Genomic DNA, 14,014 nt, shown 5'->3' with positions numbered 1-14,014 from the left:
TGATAGGGTACAATTCAAAATTGCTACCACACTAGAGTCCTCTTATGCGGTGCAGTGGTATTTTTCTCTCAATGAAGACTATTCTGTCGGTCCGTGCCACGTCACTTCCGGTTGATGATGCGACTCACGGTCGAGTGAAAACAAGTCCCTGATTCGAATTTTGTTGATGATTTCTGTCATTGGTGTTATGTAAATTTCGATCGCAAATAGTCAGTGGAATCAAACAACCGTTTCTTAGTCTTCAGAGTGGAAGAAACTTACTTGATTTACCGTTTATATACTGACAAACTTAAAATTAAATTCCATGGTCGAGTGTCGTTTTTTCCAAAATTGAATGTCACTCCAACAACATCGCTATGTAGCCTCCTTCACAGCCGGTTTCTGTTGTTCATAACAAACCGTGAGCCACATGCAGTTTGGGCCCGAGACTAGAGATAGCCCCGGGAGATAGCCCGGATGTTGGACCGACAGAATAGGGTTTACGCTTTACAGGGATGCATCACTTTTTTTAGTGAAGTCAAAAATTTATATGGTGCTCTACAGAAAGGCACTGACACTTAGCGTTTATTCAGGGATGCGCCTCTATCTCCACAGGCTGTATCAAAATGATTGGTCCACATCATCTTCCAGTGATTATTGACAAGACTGCCACATCAAAATGCAACATAGGAGCTACCTTATTCATAGATTAATGTTATTTTGTTCATGAAACTATCAATCCTGGGCATTTCAAGAGAATCCAATGTTGCATTATGTGATGAGATCAAGCAAAATCAGTCGCAACTCGGAAATATTGATTTTGAGATATAGCCAAACAAAGGCAATATTTCCTTTTGTTTCCTGTTGTTTTGGTAACTCTTTAATTGCTCATATCTTTGAAAACGGGTGTTCAATTTCAATGGGGTTTTATGCAAAATACAGCATAGCAAATAATTTTTACTATCATTTTAAAAACTGAAAATTTAATATTTCTGATTTCCCACTAATTTTGCTTGATCACATCACATATTGAAGAAGCAGGCTCGTCAATAAACAACAAAAACTGACGGGTACCAGTCAATCTGATACTGCCTGTATACAGGTGCAGAACCCTGTCCAGCCTACATAGAATAACCATCCCAGCCAGGATCAGTTCTTGAAGTAACCTACATCATTTTGTTTTTGTTGTTGTGCAAAAATGAGGTAACCTTCAGATAGCAGGTAACCAAAAACAAAGTGACTCTGGTCACCGACAATTTGGCACCCACCCTTCCGAAGAAAAATAAATAACAGCATGTGCAAACAAAGCAAAGTTCTTTACTTCTCTATAAGCTGGCGAAGTTACGTAATAATCGGATTAACTACCATAGCAATAGGTCAAAACAATTTTTGAATATACCGCGCTGCACTGATATGTTCACACGGTACCTCTGCATTGAACCATATCATGTTGATCACTTGCACCTGTAAGATTAGTATATTTGAAAAGACCAGTATTGTATTCAATCTATGATTGCAGACATACACAGGTGATTAGTTCAACCTGCTTGTAGTGCAGCGCGATATGTTCAAAATTGTTTTGACCTATTGCTATGGTAGTTAATCCGATTAATTACGTAACTTCGCCAGCATATACAGGGTGTAACAATAAAATTTATACAATTGCATTTTGACTTCTCAGGAAAAAACTAAAAGAGTTATGGCACAAATGTTATATGCAATACAATCAGTAATATCGTAGCTAAAAGAAGACGTTTAGTTGGTTTCTTTACTACCTTGGATTCAAAAGTTATGACCGATCAATTAAATCATCCAGAAAACGTGTTGGGCCATTTTTGCCATGTTTGCGCATATCAAGTTTGAACCGCGTAGATATGCTTATCGTGCATTAAACAGCAAAGGGCTGACACAAAAGAATTATAAGTGGTGTTTCGTCATATAATTAACATTAACTTAATAATAATATGATATTTCTTTAAAATTTATAAATAAAGTCATGAAATTTCTTTCAAATTATCTTATAAATAAATTTCTCATATCCCTTAGATATCATTGGTAAAACTGAGAACAGTTTTTGCATCCATAAGTTCAAAACAATAAAATTTTGAAATTAAGTTCAGCTGGGCTTCTACATGTAGCTGTTCTGGGGCGACCACTATTGCCAGCATTTCTGTTAACAAATTCTACATACTTCTTATAGTTATATGTAGCTGTATGCCTTGATGGAAGACGTGAGTGAAAATGAGCTATCAACAATTTCTGCTTGACTCCATGTGCTACCGAATGTCACAACCATAAAAATACGCTCTTCCAACGTGAATTGGGGTTGTTGAGCTGCAGCCACGATTTCTAGTAAATGAGGTTGTTATGTCAGTGCTTAGGCCTAGTTGTGACTTTCCAAAACAAAAGGAGATATTCTATTATGTAATCATTTCTACCACTTCGAATGCCCTCATTGTTTAAAACTACCTATCATAAGAGCACCGTCCAACTGGTCCATGGATCAACTCTATTCAGTCACTTTTGTAACACCTAGACAAAAGTGGCCCAAGCGGTTTTAAGACTAGGTTACATAATTGGCCATATCTGCACTTGTATACCATCGATTTTATTGCAACAAAGCGTATCTGGTGGCTAAAGAAATTATCTTGATAGACATATAAATATCAAACCAAAAAATAATCGGCATACCTGTGTCATTCTATTTTCAAAATTGTTCAAATTTTATCGTTACACCCTGTACATACATGCAAAGTTGGAACAAGCCGTCTTTGAGCTATATACTAATAATACTAACCTCTGCTTCTCTCCTAAATGGATTGACAAAATCTGGATCACGTTTGACTATTCTTAATTCCTGAGAAAGCTGTGAAAGAAAGATAATAAATAATGGTTAATAAATTTACTTTATACTTTAATGTAGAGTCCGAAGTTTACCGTTTTCTAAAATCCATTTTCCGTGTTGTAAAATTTGTAAATCCGTGTTTCATGAATAAGCTTAAAATGTATAAACATTGATATTTATGTCACAATAAAGTGTCCAATATCGCGATCAATATGCTTGGATTGGAATATTCTCACGATAATAGGCCAACTGTTACAATGTTTGGAACGATATAGGGGGTTCATGACTTGGTAATACACCTTTATTTCGGTATTATTAAACATTATTTTTATCATAAAAATTGACGTACACAACTCATGATTGTTTTAACATGTATTTCTCTTATCTTTTAACAATTTTTGTCACATCATACAAAATGTCATTTTCCGTGTTGTACATGTGTATCTCCGATTCGTGATTTTTTTCCGTGTTCAGTAAAACGGAAAACTTCGGACTCTACTTAATGTTACTAGCAGTATTCAAAATAAACAAATGACTGGTGTCCGTCCATCAGACAACTTGACCTTATATTTTTGGTTGTCCGCCAGAATTTTTAGTTTTGGTCTGTAATTTTGTATGTATACAGAGACAATAACAGATTGATGGTGATGGTGGTGATGAAGATGATAACAATGACAATGGATGGTGATGATGATGATAAGGCTGATGAAGATTGATGCAAATAGATGACGATGAGGATGATAAAGACAATAACAATGATGATGATTACGAAGATGACAATCATGATGATAATGTTTATAATTATTAGAACATAAACAACAATAACAAATGATGATAATGTATAATTATCTGCCTAGTTCCTGTTACAAATTAAGCATACTATTCACCCTAGAACACATATGATGTGTAGTTCAATGGCTCGGACCACAGTGGGCTCGGACAACAGCAAATTGCATCAGCAGCCAATCAAAGACAAGTGTGTTTAAACAGTAGCTGTGCCATGTATGTAGTAAAGTATGCTTTCGCAAAAGGAATATAAGGGTTGTTTTACAATCAGGGTACACAGATTGTCTCACTGGGGGTGAAAAATGAAGTGTCTAATTCCTCAATTTATTTGTTTTTGTGTTGTAGATGGGTCAAATAGGAAATCTGTAAAATTTTTAGGCGTCAAGTGTTCAGAGTTTCAAGTTATGCCAGAAACATGTTTTTGATACACATGTTTCTGTATACCTAATTTTTCGGAGAGGACACATTTTGACGGAAACCTGACGTCCAACTTTCAAATATGTGATACATGGAAACTAAGTGTAAGTGGACTAAGTGTTTATTATGAGTTTGTAGGATATCTATAAGTGTTTTTCAAGAAAATATAATTTTAGTCTTGGGTCAATTTTAACTATGGATTACGAGCTTGTATTCGGAGAGGACATTTTTTGACGGAATTTTCAACATAAATTTGAAAAAATGGTACAATTAATGAAACAGTCGCAATCTTATTTGGTTCTCAATTTTGAACAATCATGTTTCAAACATTACTTCTGAACTGTCAAAATATGTTTTTATGTTATTGCTGGCAGTGATATATCATTTGCAAAGTTCACAAAGGTCAAATGAGATGGCTATTTTGTCCCAAAATCATACAGAAATGTATCTTTTCATCATTTGCTAAGCATTTCAAACAGTTTCTTTGTGGCTGTAGGTTGAACTAATAGGGGCCAATAATTAGGCATGGCAACTTTTAATCATAAGTTAATCTAATATTTGAAACAGGGCACAATATGGTGCTCAGCCCAAATGTACCCTGATTGTAAAACAACCCATACAGCAGTCTACTATAAGTATTATATACCTCATATATAGATTCCTGTCATCTGATTGGTTAAAAGTGCAGTCATTGAATTAGCTATGCCCTCCTTTTTAAGAATTACGTAAAAACTGAACTATTCCCAGGCAATAGTCTTTTTAAAAGACTATTTACTGGGCATAGTCATTTTCACATCAGTTGCTTGTGACGCCGATCAGTTCATAATAAAAACCTTCTTTGTCAATTTTACCATGGCCTATGAACAATACAATATGCCTTTTAACCAATCAGATGACAAAAATCTATATTAATTAGGTATATAAAACAAATATTGACTGCTTTATTCGGGTCATGGTTAACACTATAGGCCCGCGGTGATCTCAAAACCATGCTATGACCCTCGGCTGCGCCTCGAGTCACAGCATGGTTTTGAGATCACCTTGGGCCTATAATTTTAACCATGCATAGTCAATATTTGTATACTATAATGCATTCACAATCACACTACTTACCAAATGTAAAAGTTTGTTATGGACATCATCAAAAATTTGGTATCTGCTACATGATTTGATAGCCCATTTGGCAAGGTCCCTAAATGGCGGTTTTTATTATATACAGCGGTACTGATGTCTGGTAGACGTAGAACTATGTCACCTAAAAATGCTACATTTTCTAATAGTACTGAGAGGGCTGAAAGAGAAAAGAAAAAACAAAAAACCAAAACAATTAAATTATGCTACTTTGATTCCAGAATTCTGCATTTCATTTCAATCTAGACTAATTTTACCCCGAATTGGGGCACTCAACATTTGCAATGATGGGTATATGCCAGTCAATAGGCCCCCTTTTCTGAAATCTAATATACCCAATGACCCCCTTTTTTAAAGTCCTACCTGATGATCCCCTTTTTAGGTTGGCTACCCAATGACCCATTTTTCAATTTTTTTTTCTAGAATTTTGTCTTGAAAATGCCATAAAATAATTCTAATTCTCTTATTTCAGCAAATTTGTATTGAATTGTAAGTTTGCCAAATTGGGAAAAAATAGAATTCTTTTACTAAAATGATAATAAATAACTGCCAGGAAGGGTTTCAAAATAATGAGGTAAAATGAAAGAAAAAAACAACACTTACTCTCATGAGCTTGGAGCTCTTTGTGAGATTTCTTTTAACTAATTCAAATTGCTCTATTTTCCAATTCCTACACACACAAAACATTTGGCTTATTCCATTTAGATGTAAGTTGGAACAGGACTTGCATAAACATTACAAATATAAAAAATCAGGTTTAAAAATAAACCCAAACTTATTTCAAAGGATCAAATAAAAGTCTTATTATTATGGCTTAAATTAATGTCAAATAATTATGATATGTATATTGGTTATTTAAAACTTGCGAATGGTAGTGAGCTTTGGCAAAAACGGCATTGCTCATTTCATAGCAAACGTATAGAAGAATTCAAATATCACAGATATACTTTTGCAAGTCCTATGGTTCTTGAGTTATGCTGTAAATAGGGCTGAAACAACAACACTTTTGTAAAATGTACATAACTCATTAACAACAATAAATTAAGCAAGTTTGCAAATTATAGGATTTGTAGAATGAACTTTTGCAAAACATTACGGTGTTATTTTTCAATAATATATTGATCGAAATATTGAAAATCGATATCTTTGGTTGCTTCGACCAAAAATACCCATAATTGGAATTCTTACACCAGCCTTGCCCTAGCACATTAACTGAGTTTTGTACCAACCTATTTACCACATTAACTAAGTCTTGTATACGCCTCAATCACATTAACTAAGTCCTGTACACGCCTCTATCACATTAATTGAGTCCTGAACACGCCTCTACCATATTAGCTGAGTCCTTGCCCTTTACAATGATCATTAGGCTCAGATCATTAGGCACATAGACAGCTAACTGGCAAGGTCTTGTTTCATTATTTAAATTAATGTACATCATTCACAAAAATAATGGTATTGATTCTATATACCATTAAAGAACTTCAAATGTAACTAGAGCGGTTCTCGGGTTGCGCGGTTTTCGGCATTCGCGGTTCGTGTGTAAGGTTCTTGGGTGATGGTATGGTAGTGGGTGAAACGTTGCGTGGTTGTGTTAGATGTTTGTTTCTTTTTAGAACCCTGTATAGGCGTAGCTAGGATGGTGGTTGGGGAGTGTGGAGTGGGTTTATTTTATTATTTTGTAACGTTGGTATCTCGCGGTTAGGCTTCAAGTAGGGGTACACTATGATGTATACAATAATACTGTGTAACAATAAGAAGGCGGAACTGTGGGTTTACTGTTGCGTTATTTTGTAAATTTATTAGGGGTTATTTTACATAGACTGGTGGACTATGGGAAATGTTAAATGTACTTGTTCGAAGTGAGGCGGGCGTATACCACTTATCTGGTGCGTATCCTTCTTGTGTTAACTTTTTTTTATGATTAGCCTAAAAGGTATTTTGGTACTGGTTCTTTTGTTCGAGGGTCTTGATATTCGCCTGTCTCCGGAGCTAGAATTAGACTGTACTGAGTTGCATGACGTGAATGCATGCTAGTTTGCAATGTCTGCCCCTATTTATACACTTTTATGCTGAGACGAATATACCTAGGTATATTCGTTTCAGCTTTTATGGATGCATTTCACAAGCGCAGAATGATGTACTCATTATCTCAAAGTACCAGATACATTGCTTTTGTGATTGGTCTATTGGCTGTAGTATTTTTCAGGTAGTTTGTAATAATAAGCATGCACAGGTCATGTTCTTGGGAGTTGACATAGGATCATAAGTTAAGTAATATTGACCCTTAGATGCATTGTAGTTAATTTGACCGTGCATCATATTCTGCTGTAGGCCTAACATCGGGTTTTGTTCATGTTTTCCAAAAAAATTAAAACAGTTTAATGTTAATTAGAAGACTGTACTGGGTATGTATATATAGCAGTTGTCTATGCATGGTTAAAGAAAAATATTAACGTGCCACTGTATGCACGATGGGAAAGTCATGAGAAAACAAAGTCGGAACATCTTGCAGGCGTATTCTTTTGTAGACCTAAATAGTTAACTAAATACCGCCAGAAGACATGTGTAGCAGTTAGATGAAGATGATTCTGAAGGTATTTAGTTATCTATTTAGCTCTATTGGTGCAAAAGAATAAGCCTACAAGACGGGTTCCTGACTTCGTTTTTCTCCGACTTTCGCATGATGCATGCACATTTAAAAAAATTAGGCCTACAAGATGGTTTCGAAATAATTTTCTCCTTACTTATGGATTTTTCATGCACATTAATATTTTTTATTAACTATCTGACTGCTACACATGCTATGTCTTCTGAAGGTGTTTAACTATTTAGCTCTATTGGCCAAAAGAATTAAGACTACAAGACAGTGGTTTCCGACCTCCTTTTACTTCCAACTTTCGCACGGTGCATGCCCATTAAAGAAATATTTTATAGGTCTACAAGATGGTGGGTCGGTACAATTTGTGACCCTACTTCTCATACCCGACTTTTCATACCCCAGTGACCGACTTTTTTTTTTTCAGTTTGATGAGATATTCTCAGCGTATTCAGTAGGTAATTAAATATTGAACAAATGCCATACACATTTCCTTTATATTATCGATTAAAATAACAGCATTTTCAAGCATTTTTTTATCGCAAATTTCAAAGCCTCGTTCAGCTATATTCAGATACAATTAGCATTGATGAGTTTTGAGCCCTGTGCAATACAAATCGCCCGGACTATTTGCTCAAGCCAATCAATAAGTGTTTGCACGTTTGCTTATTGAGGAGAAAAGTCAATAACTCGTTATACCTTTATCTGCTAACTTAGTTGAACCTGGTGGTGTGGTACGTTGAAGTCAATGTTCAATAAATTCCAAATGTTGCTAGCAGTAAAAGAGCTAAATAGCATGCAATGACAATAAAAAAAAGTTTATGATCGTCATGCTTAGACCTTAAGGTGGTATTTGAGGCATATTCTAGAAATTAGTAAATGGCTTTGTGACTTTCAGAAGATTTTAAGGTATGTAATTTGAACATAAATCATTTGAGTTTGATTTGTTTGACTAGACCTAATGAAGAAATATTTTCATTCAAGTGCAAATGTTCTAAGTAGTCTTACTTTAAAAGTTGCCCTGTCGGCTTCTAAATAGTAAAGCGAAAACTAAAGAAGTAATGTTTTCATACAGTGCAGACAAAGAAGCGCAGCCAGCGGGATCCGGGAGGGATGGGAAAGGGAAAGAGTGTCTCCTTGACAAAAACTTAAAGAGGAAAATACACAATAACAAAAAATTAAAGAGATAACCGAGAAGGCAAAGGAAATGAAAAGGGAAAAGAGCCCTGTTTTTACCAAAATTCATCCCGATCATGGACCACATTAAAATTAATGTCTCAATAAAGCCCTTTTTGGAAGCTCGAACTTAACATGTAGACTACAGCCTTCAGTCATGACAGTCTCTTTTAAAAATAACGGTATAGGCCTATTTATATGTCCCAGGTCAAAATGATGCAACCGGGATTTTTTGGTCCCCAACACCTGAAATCCCCTCCCCCTCGACTAAGAAAGCTGGATATGCTCTCGATAGCACTATAGTGCCAGTATGTTTGGTAACGAACCGGAGCGATATTGACACGTAAAACAAATGAAAAAAAACTTGTAACATCAACCTTCTTTTGTGATGACTTTTAGAACCTTCTTTTGGAATGGGATGGGGGCATCTTTTGTGATGACTTTCGAACTGTCTTTTCAATTGGGCCGAGCCATATTGGCATAACCACCGCACTAATCAACCTTCTTTTGATCTTCTTCTGTTATGACTTTCGGAACCTTTTATTCTGTCATTTTTTTTAACATTTGAATTCATAGTATGGCCGTCACATCTCTAGTAAGATTGTTTGTTTTGTTTTGGTTTTTGTTTTCGTTTTCTTCTTTTCAACGATAAAGAAGAAGGAATGGTTTTTTTTTTATATCTTGGCCTATAGGTGCAAATATTTTCGTTTTATCGCATAACCGGAGCGACATTGAGATGTAAAACACTATGTGGGCCTATATACATGACATTATGATGATTATGGGGCATTTGCGCATTATTGGCATTCAGCGAAAACTAATGAAATGCTCTCAATTTAACATGTTTAAGTGCACATGTTACCCTGCCAGCTTTTAAATAGAAAAACTTTTCAATACCCGGAGTACAGACATTAAATATGCAATTTTCTATTTGCCACCTATTGAAAGTTCATGCTACTTTTATTTTGCAGATTTGTGCCTTCAAAGTGTTTCTAATATGTTCTTATGTATTATATTGTCTAGCAGCCCTCTAATTTGCATATTTGCATAATTAATTAGCTAATTTGCAGAATTAGCTAATTAACTATGCAAAGTAGGGCAACTAACTAATTAATTATCTGGAAGTCATTAGGAACACTTTGACCAAGTTTGAAACCAGTATTCTATTGTTAAATAAAAATGTTATTACATATTCATATCATGAGCACTTTCGAGTCATATTGGTTCATTGATAATTGATAAAAACAATACAAAAAATGTGTGAATTATAAAAACAGTATGTCCGATTAGCTTAAAACATAAGGCGTATTGATCAGTGTTCTTTGCCCTACTCAATTAGTCTATATTTTTAAAACATGCTTAGAGCACTTCCACAATGCCTCAAATACCACCTTAATGCGACAGACATATAAACGAGGCAAAACACAACATAGCGAAGCGTGAGCGAGAGCGTTTCAAAAAGCAAGACAAAAGCAAACAAAAAATACACCCATTTCCGCTATTGACCGCACAAAATCATAGACCATTTACGAAATGAACGACCTTAATTAGGTGCGGCAATTCCCCAATAGCTCCCAATGGTGCATAGGCCTATGATACTACACGTATTCTTGGAAGCTTCTTAGTCATGCATTTGACGGACTTAGGTGTTTTAATTTTTGTTAAATATCTCCTCTCCTGAAGACATATTATTATAGAAAATCTATCTACTTCTTCATTCGCATACATACTATATACCCTGCAACTTTCAATCTACACAGTGGCTAGATAACCCGTTAAACGTGCGAACAAATATTGCAAAACAAAATTAAAGTATGGCTGTACGCCTATACAAAAAAAAACCTGCATTTTTAAAGCAAACATGTTGAAACAAGCACACATCCCGGTGTAAAAAAAATAACAAAATGACAGAGAACAAGGTAGACTACCCCGTAGTCCACTTGCCCATTGTGCATACTCTGGATATTGTATTTAAGCTTAAAACTCTGATTTAATTAATGTGTGCACAATTGATAGATTTTCACATCTGATCTTTTCAGTCACCCTACTCCCTCTCTTTGTTAGCTTCCCAAGTATGGACTACTGTGGACTTTGCCTTGCGGTTAAGATTTTTAACACAGAACTCTATGGAGAGTTAGGCCAATTTCTGGCCTAACTAAAATTGGCCATGATGTAATGCATCTTTAAATGGATCTGCCTTGTGTTTGGTCGCCCATATGTCTATATCTATGGTTTAAATCTTCTGGGCCAGCGCCATTACCATTAACTACACGTACACAACTGTCTGTGGTATTTACTGGCGCTTTTGTGTTGACGTGAAAGTTAATCTCTCATCAAACATCTAGCTGCGTCTTGTACTATACCATGTTTAGTACTTGTGGTTAATGGACTGATAAACAAGTATGCTTGACAGTGTGTTTTTAGAGAGCAAAGTCCAGGGGGTAAAGTTCTGCTTACAATTCAAAGTCCATAGTCAAATTTTCGGGGTTCGCTATCAATAAACTGGTAGATTCCAAAATTAGAATTGTTCAGTATTAAAGTGAGCCATTATAATTATGCAAGATAAAGTTGCATTCAATTACTTTTATTGTCACTAATCATCTGATATTTTTAACTCTTTATGACCATTTTACTATTGAATACTTTAATTTTAATAAACATCAGTATAATTTTGAGTTCAACGAAATGGGTTCATCATGACTAATAATAACATATTTTTAATAAAATTCGACTATGGTCTAAGAACAAGGAAAAATAATACATTGTACCCGGTGGTGGCATAAAAACACCAACATACAAACAACAGACACAAAAGTGTCTTCCCCTTGTAAATATACAAACAAGATTTAAGATAAGTAGCGTCATCAGTGTTTACATTTAGTTAACAATGAGTCTACTTCTGCATGCATCCATAGACTCTTGATGCATCAAACAAGCAAATACTGCACTTGGTTCTTTTGAAGTTAATAATAGCTAAATGTTCTTATAAAAATATTCTTTTGGTACATCCTATAATTTGTGGTCAGACCCAAGATGTCGCCATCAGTGGCGGCACCACGGGAGGGGGCATGAGGGGCAAATGTCCCCAATCAAACTCTTGCCCCCCTTCCCCGGTAAAACCCAAAATTACGAAAAATTCCACTTTTTGCGGCAATTTTGCGCAAAATTTGTTGATTTTGCCCATCCTGAAATTCACTTTTCCCCCTCAATTCACTGGTCGTCATGCCGATGTCCACATCATTACCGTGCACTTCACAGCTTTCAAATGCGCAGAAACGATATTTGCTAAACGATGTGCATATCAGCGTGATGACATCTCAGGACTAACCCAGTGGCTGGCACAAGATTTTTTGACCGGGGAGGGGGGATACAATCCATTTCCCCCGAATTACTACGCACAAAAAGGTTGACCAAATTTCATTTTAAGATGGTTTGAAAAAGTGAAGAGAAAAAAAAAGATTTATAGGCACTAGCCACTAGTGACCAAAATCAAAATGTTTTTAGTTCAATAATTGGGTTTCACAATTTTTTTAACCTCCCAGGGCAGAGCCCACTGAAGCTCACAGAGACCACTCCAGTTACCCCGAATGACCATTTTCCCCCAACTGATGGGTCAAACTGGGGGGGCTGTGCCTCCTGGCTACTTTTGCGCACACCACTGGTCTAACTTCTAAGAATTATGGGTTTATCAAAAAAGGACAATTATTGCAGCCATCAACCAACCACAAGTTTGACTTGGCATGACTACATTTGAGTCTATACCATGGCGCTGTGCTCATGCTGTGTTATGGGTCAAAGTTGTTACACAACATAGAAATTAGCTGTGTGTGATATTCCAGGATCTGTGGATATGCATTCATATGCAAGAAACTTTGTGTTGGTGACAAACCTTTAACGACTGAAAACATTTCAAAAATGGCACAACTTTCTCAGTTTTTGCTATGAATGGTCAATTCCAAGCATCATTCTGCAACGCGATGTTTGCATATGGTCATTTTCACGGTAAAGGGTGTAACTTTGGATTTTTAACATTTTGATCCGTAGTGTTCTAATAAAGCCACAGAATTCCATGATTTTTGGCCACATAAGTCATCTAGTTAGCAGCTACCTTGGGTAGCATAGTCATCTTTGGTAGTTAGTGCGTTCAGTTTTAGCAGGCTTAAATGTACTTAGAATTGCCATTTTGAAAAACTATAAAAACAGTAACATTTTGTAAAACCCTGTGTTTTCTTCAGTTAGTTCATGGATAATTTTTCTTATCCTGAAAGTATGGTCATATGTTCAGTAAACACTGCCACATTAGATTTAATTGTGAACAGCCCTGTATTTTTGAGAACCGGACTTGATATTTGTCGTTTCGAGGCTTCATTTTCCGTTAACAATTGTTAACAAACTTTGTGGGTATAGCTTTGGTTCATAATTCTTGGTTATTTCTTCACTTCTTCTTGATTCATAACAGTTGATATCTTAACTTGAAATGGGTAACAAAAATTAGTTGATTTGCAAGCTTTTAAGATTTTTATAAAATCTTGACTTCAAAGAGCCCTTTTTCTTTTAACTTTTTTGAAGCCTCCAAAACAAACTGTTCAGCAAGCTTGGGCAAATATAAATAAAAGAGCTCATCCAATCTATTTATCAAAATGTAGCAAAGTAGATCCTCAAGTCACTTGTTTTTAAATCGTGGAGATATATATCACCGTTTGAAAATGGGACCCAATACAAACTTTCCGTTAACAATTGAAGCCTCCGAAACAAATGAAGCCTCCGAAACAACAATAAGATTAATTATCATCTATGCATATTTAAATTAGTGTTTCATACTGATATCTGCATTGTAATTGTTACTTGGTATGTGCAGAATGTCATAAATTTAAAAAAAAATTGATATTATGGTTAATGTTTGAAAAATATACTGATACCCAAAAAGCCTGTTTCGGAGGCTTCACATGCAAAAAACACCATACTTAACAAATGGGTAAAAAAGTTAACATGTTATAAATCTACAATATCTGCCGCATAGAAACATTGATTCAATACACACAAGAAAATAACAGCTTAGATGATCCCAACAGTGTTGTTTT

At 35.5% G+C, this 14,014-nt stretch overlaps 1 protein-coding gene across 1 annotated transcript in view; it reads right to left on the bottom strand.

Moving 5' to 3' along the window:
* The window catches only part of LOC140161062 (coiled-coil domain-containing protein 134-like), an 85,654-nt gene that overhangs the window by 41,925 nt on the left and 29,715 nt on the right, over positions 1 to 14,014 (bottom strand). Inside the window, 3 exon segments of the mRNA XM_072184450.1 lie at positions 2,777 to 2,845; positions 5,141 to 5,226; positions 5,229 to 5,318. Of these exon segments, the coding sequence (XP_072040551.1) occupies positions 2,777 to 2,845; positions 5,141 to 5,226; positions 5,229 to 5,318 (245 nt within the window).

This window comes from Amphiura filiformis, chromosome 9 (genome assembly GCF_039555335.1).
Source record: "Amphiura filiformis chromosome 9, Afil_fr2py, whole genome shotgun sequence".
Classification (NCBI taxonomy): domain Eukaryota; kingdom Metazoa; phylum Echinodermata; class Ophiuroidea; order Amphilepidida; family Amphiuridae; genus Amphiura; species Amphiura filiformis.
Note: the sequence above shows the minus strand (reverse complement) of the source record. Positions and strands in the feature narration are given on the sequence as shown.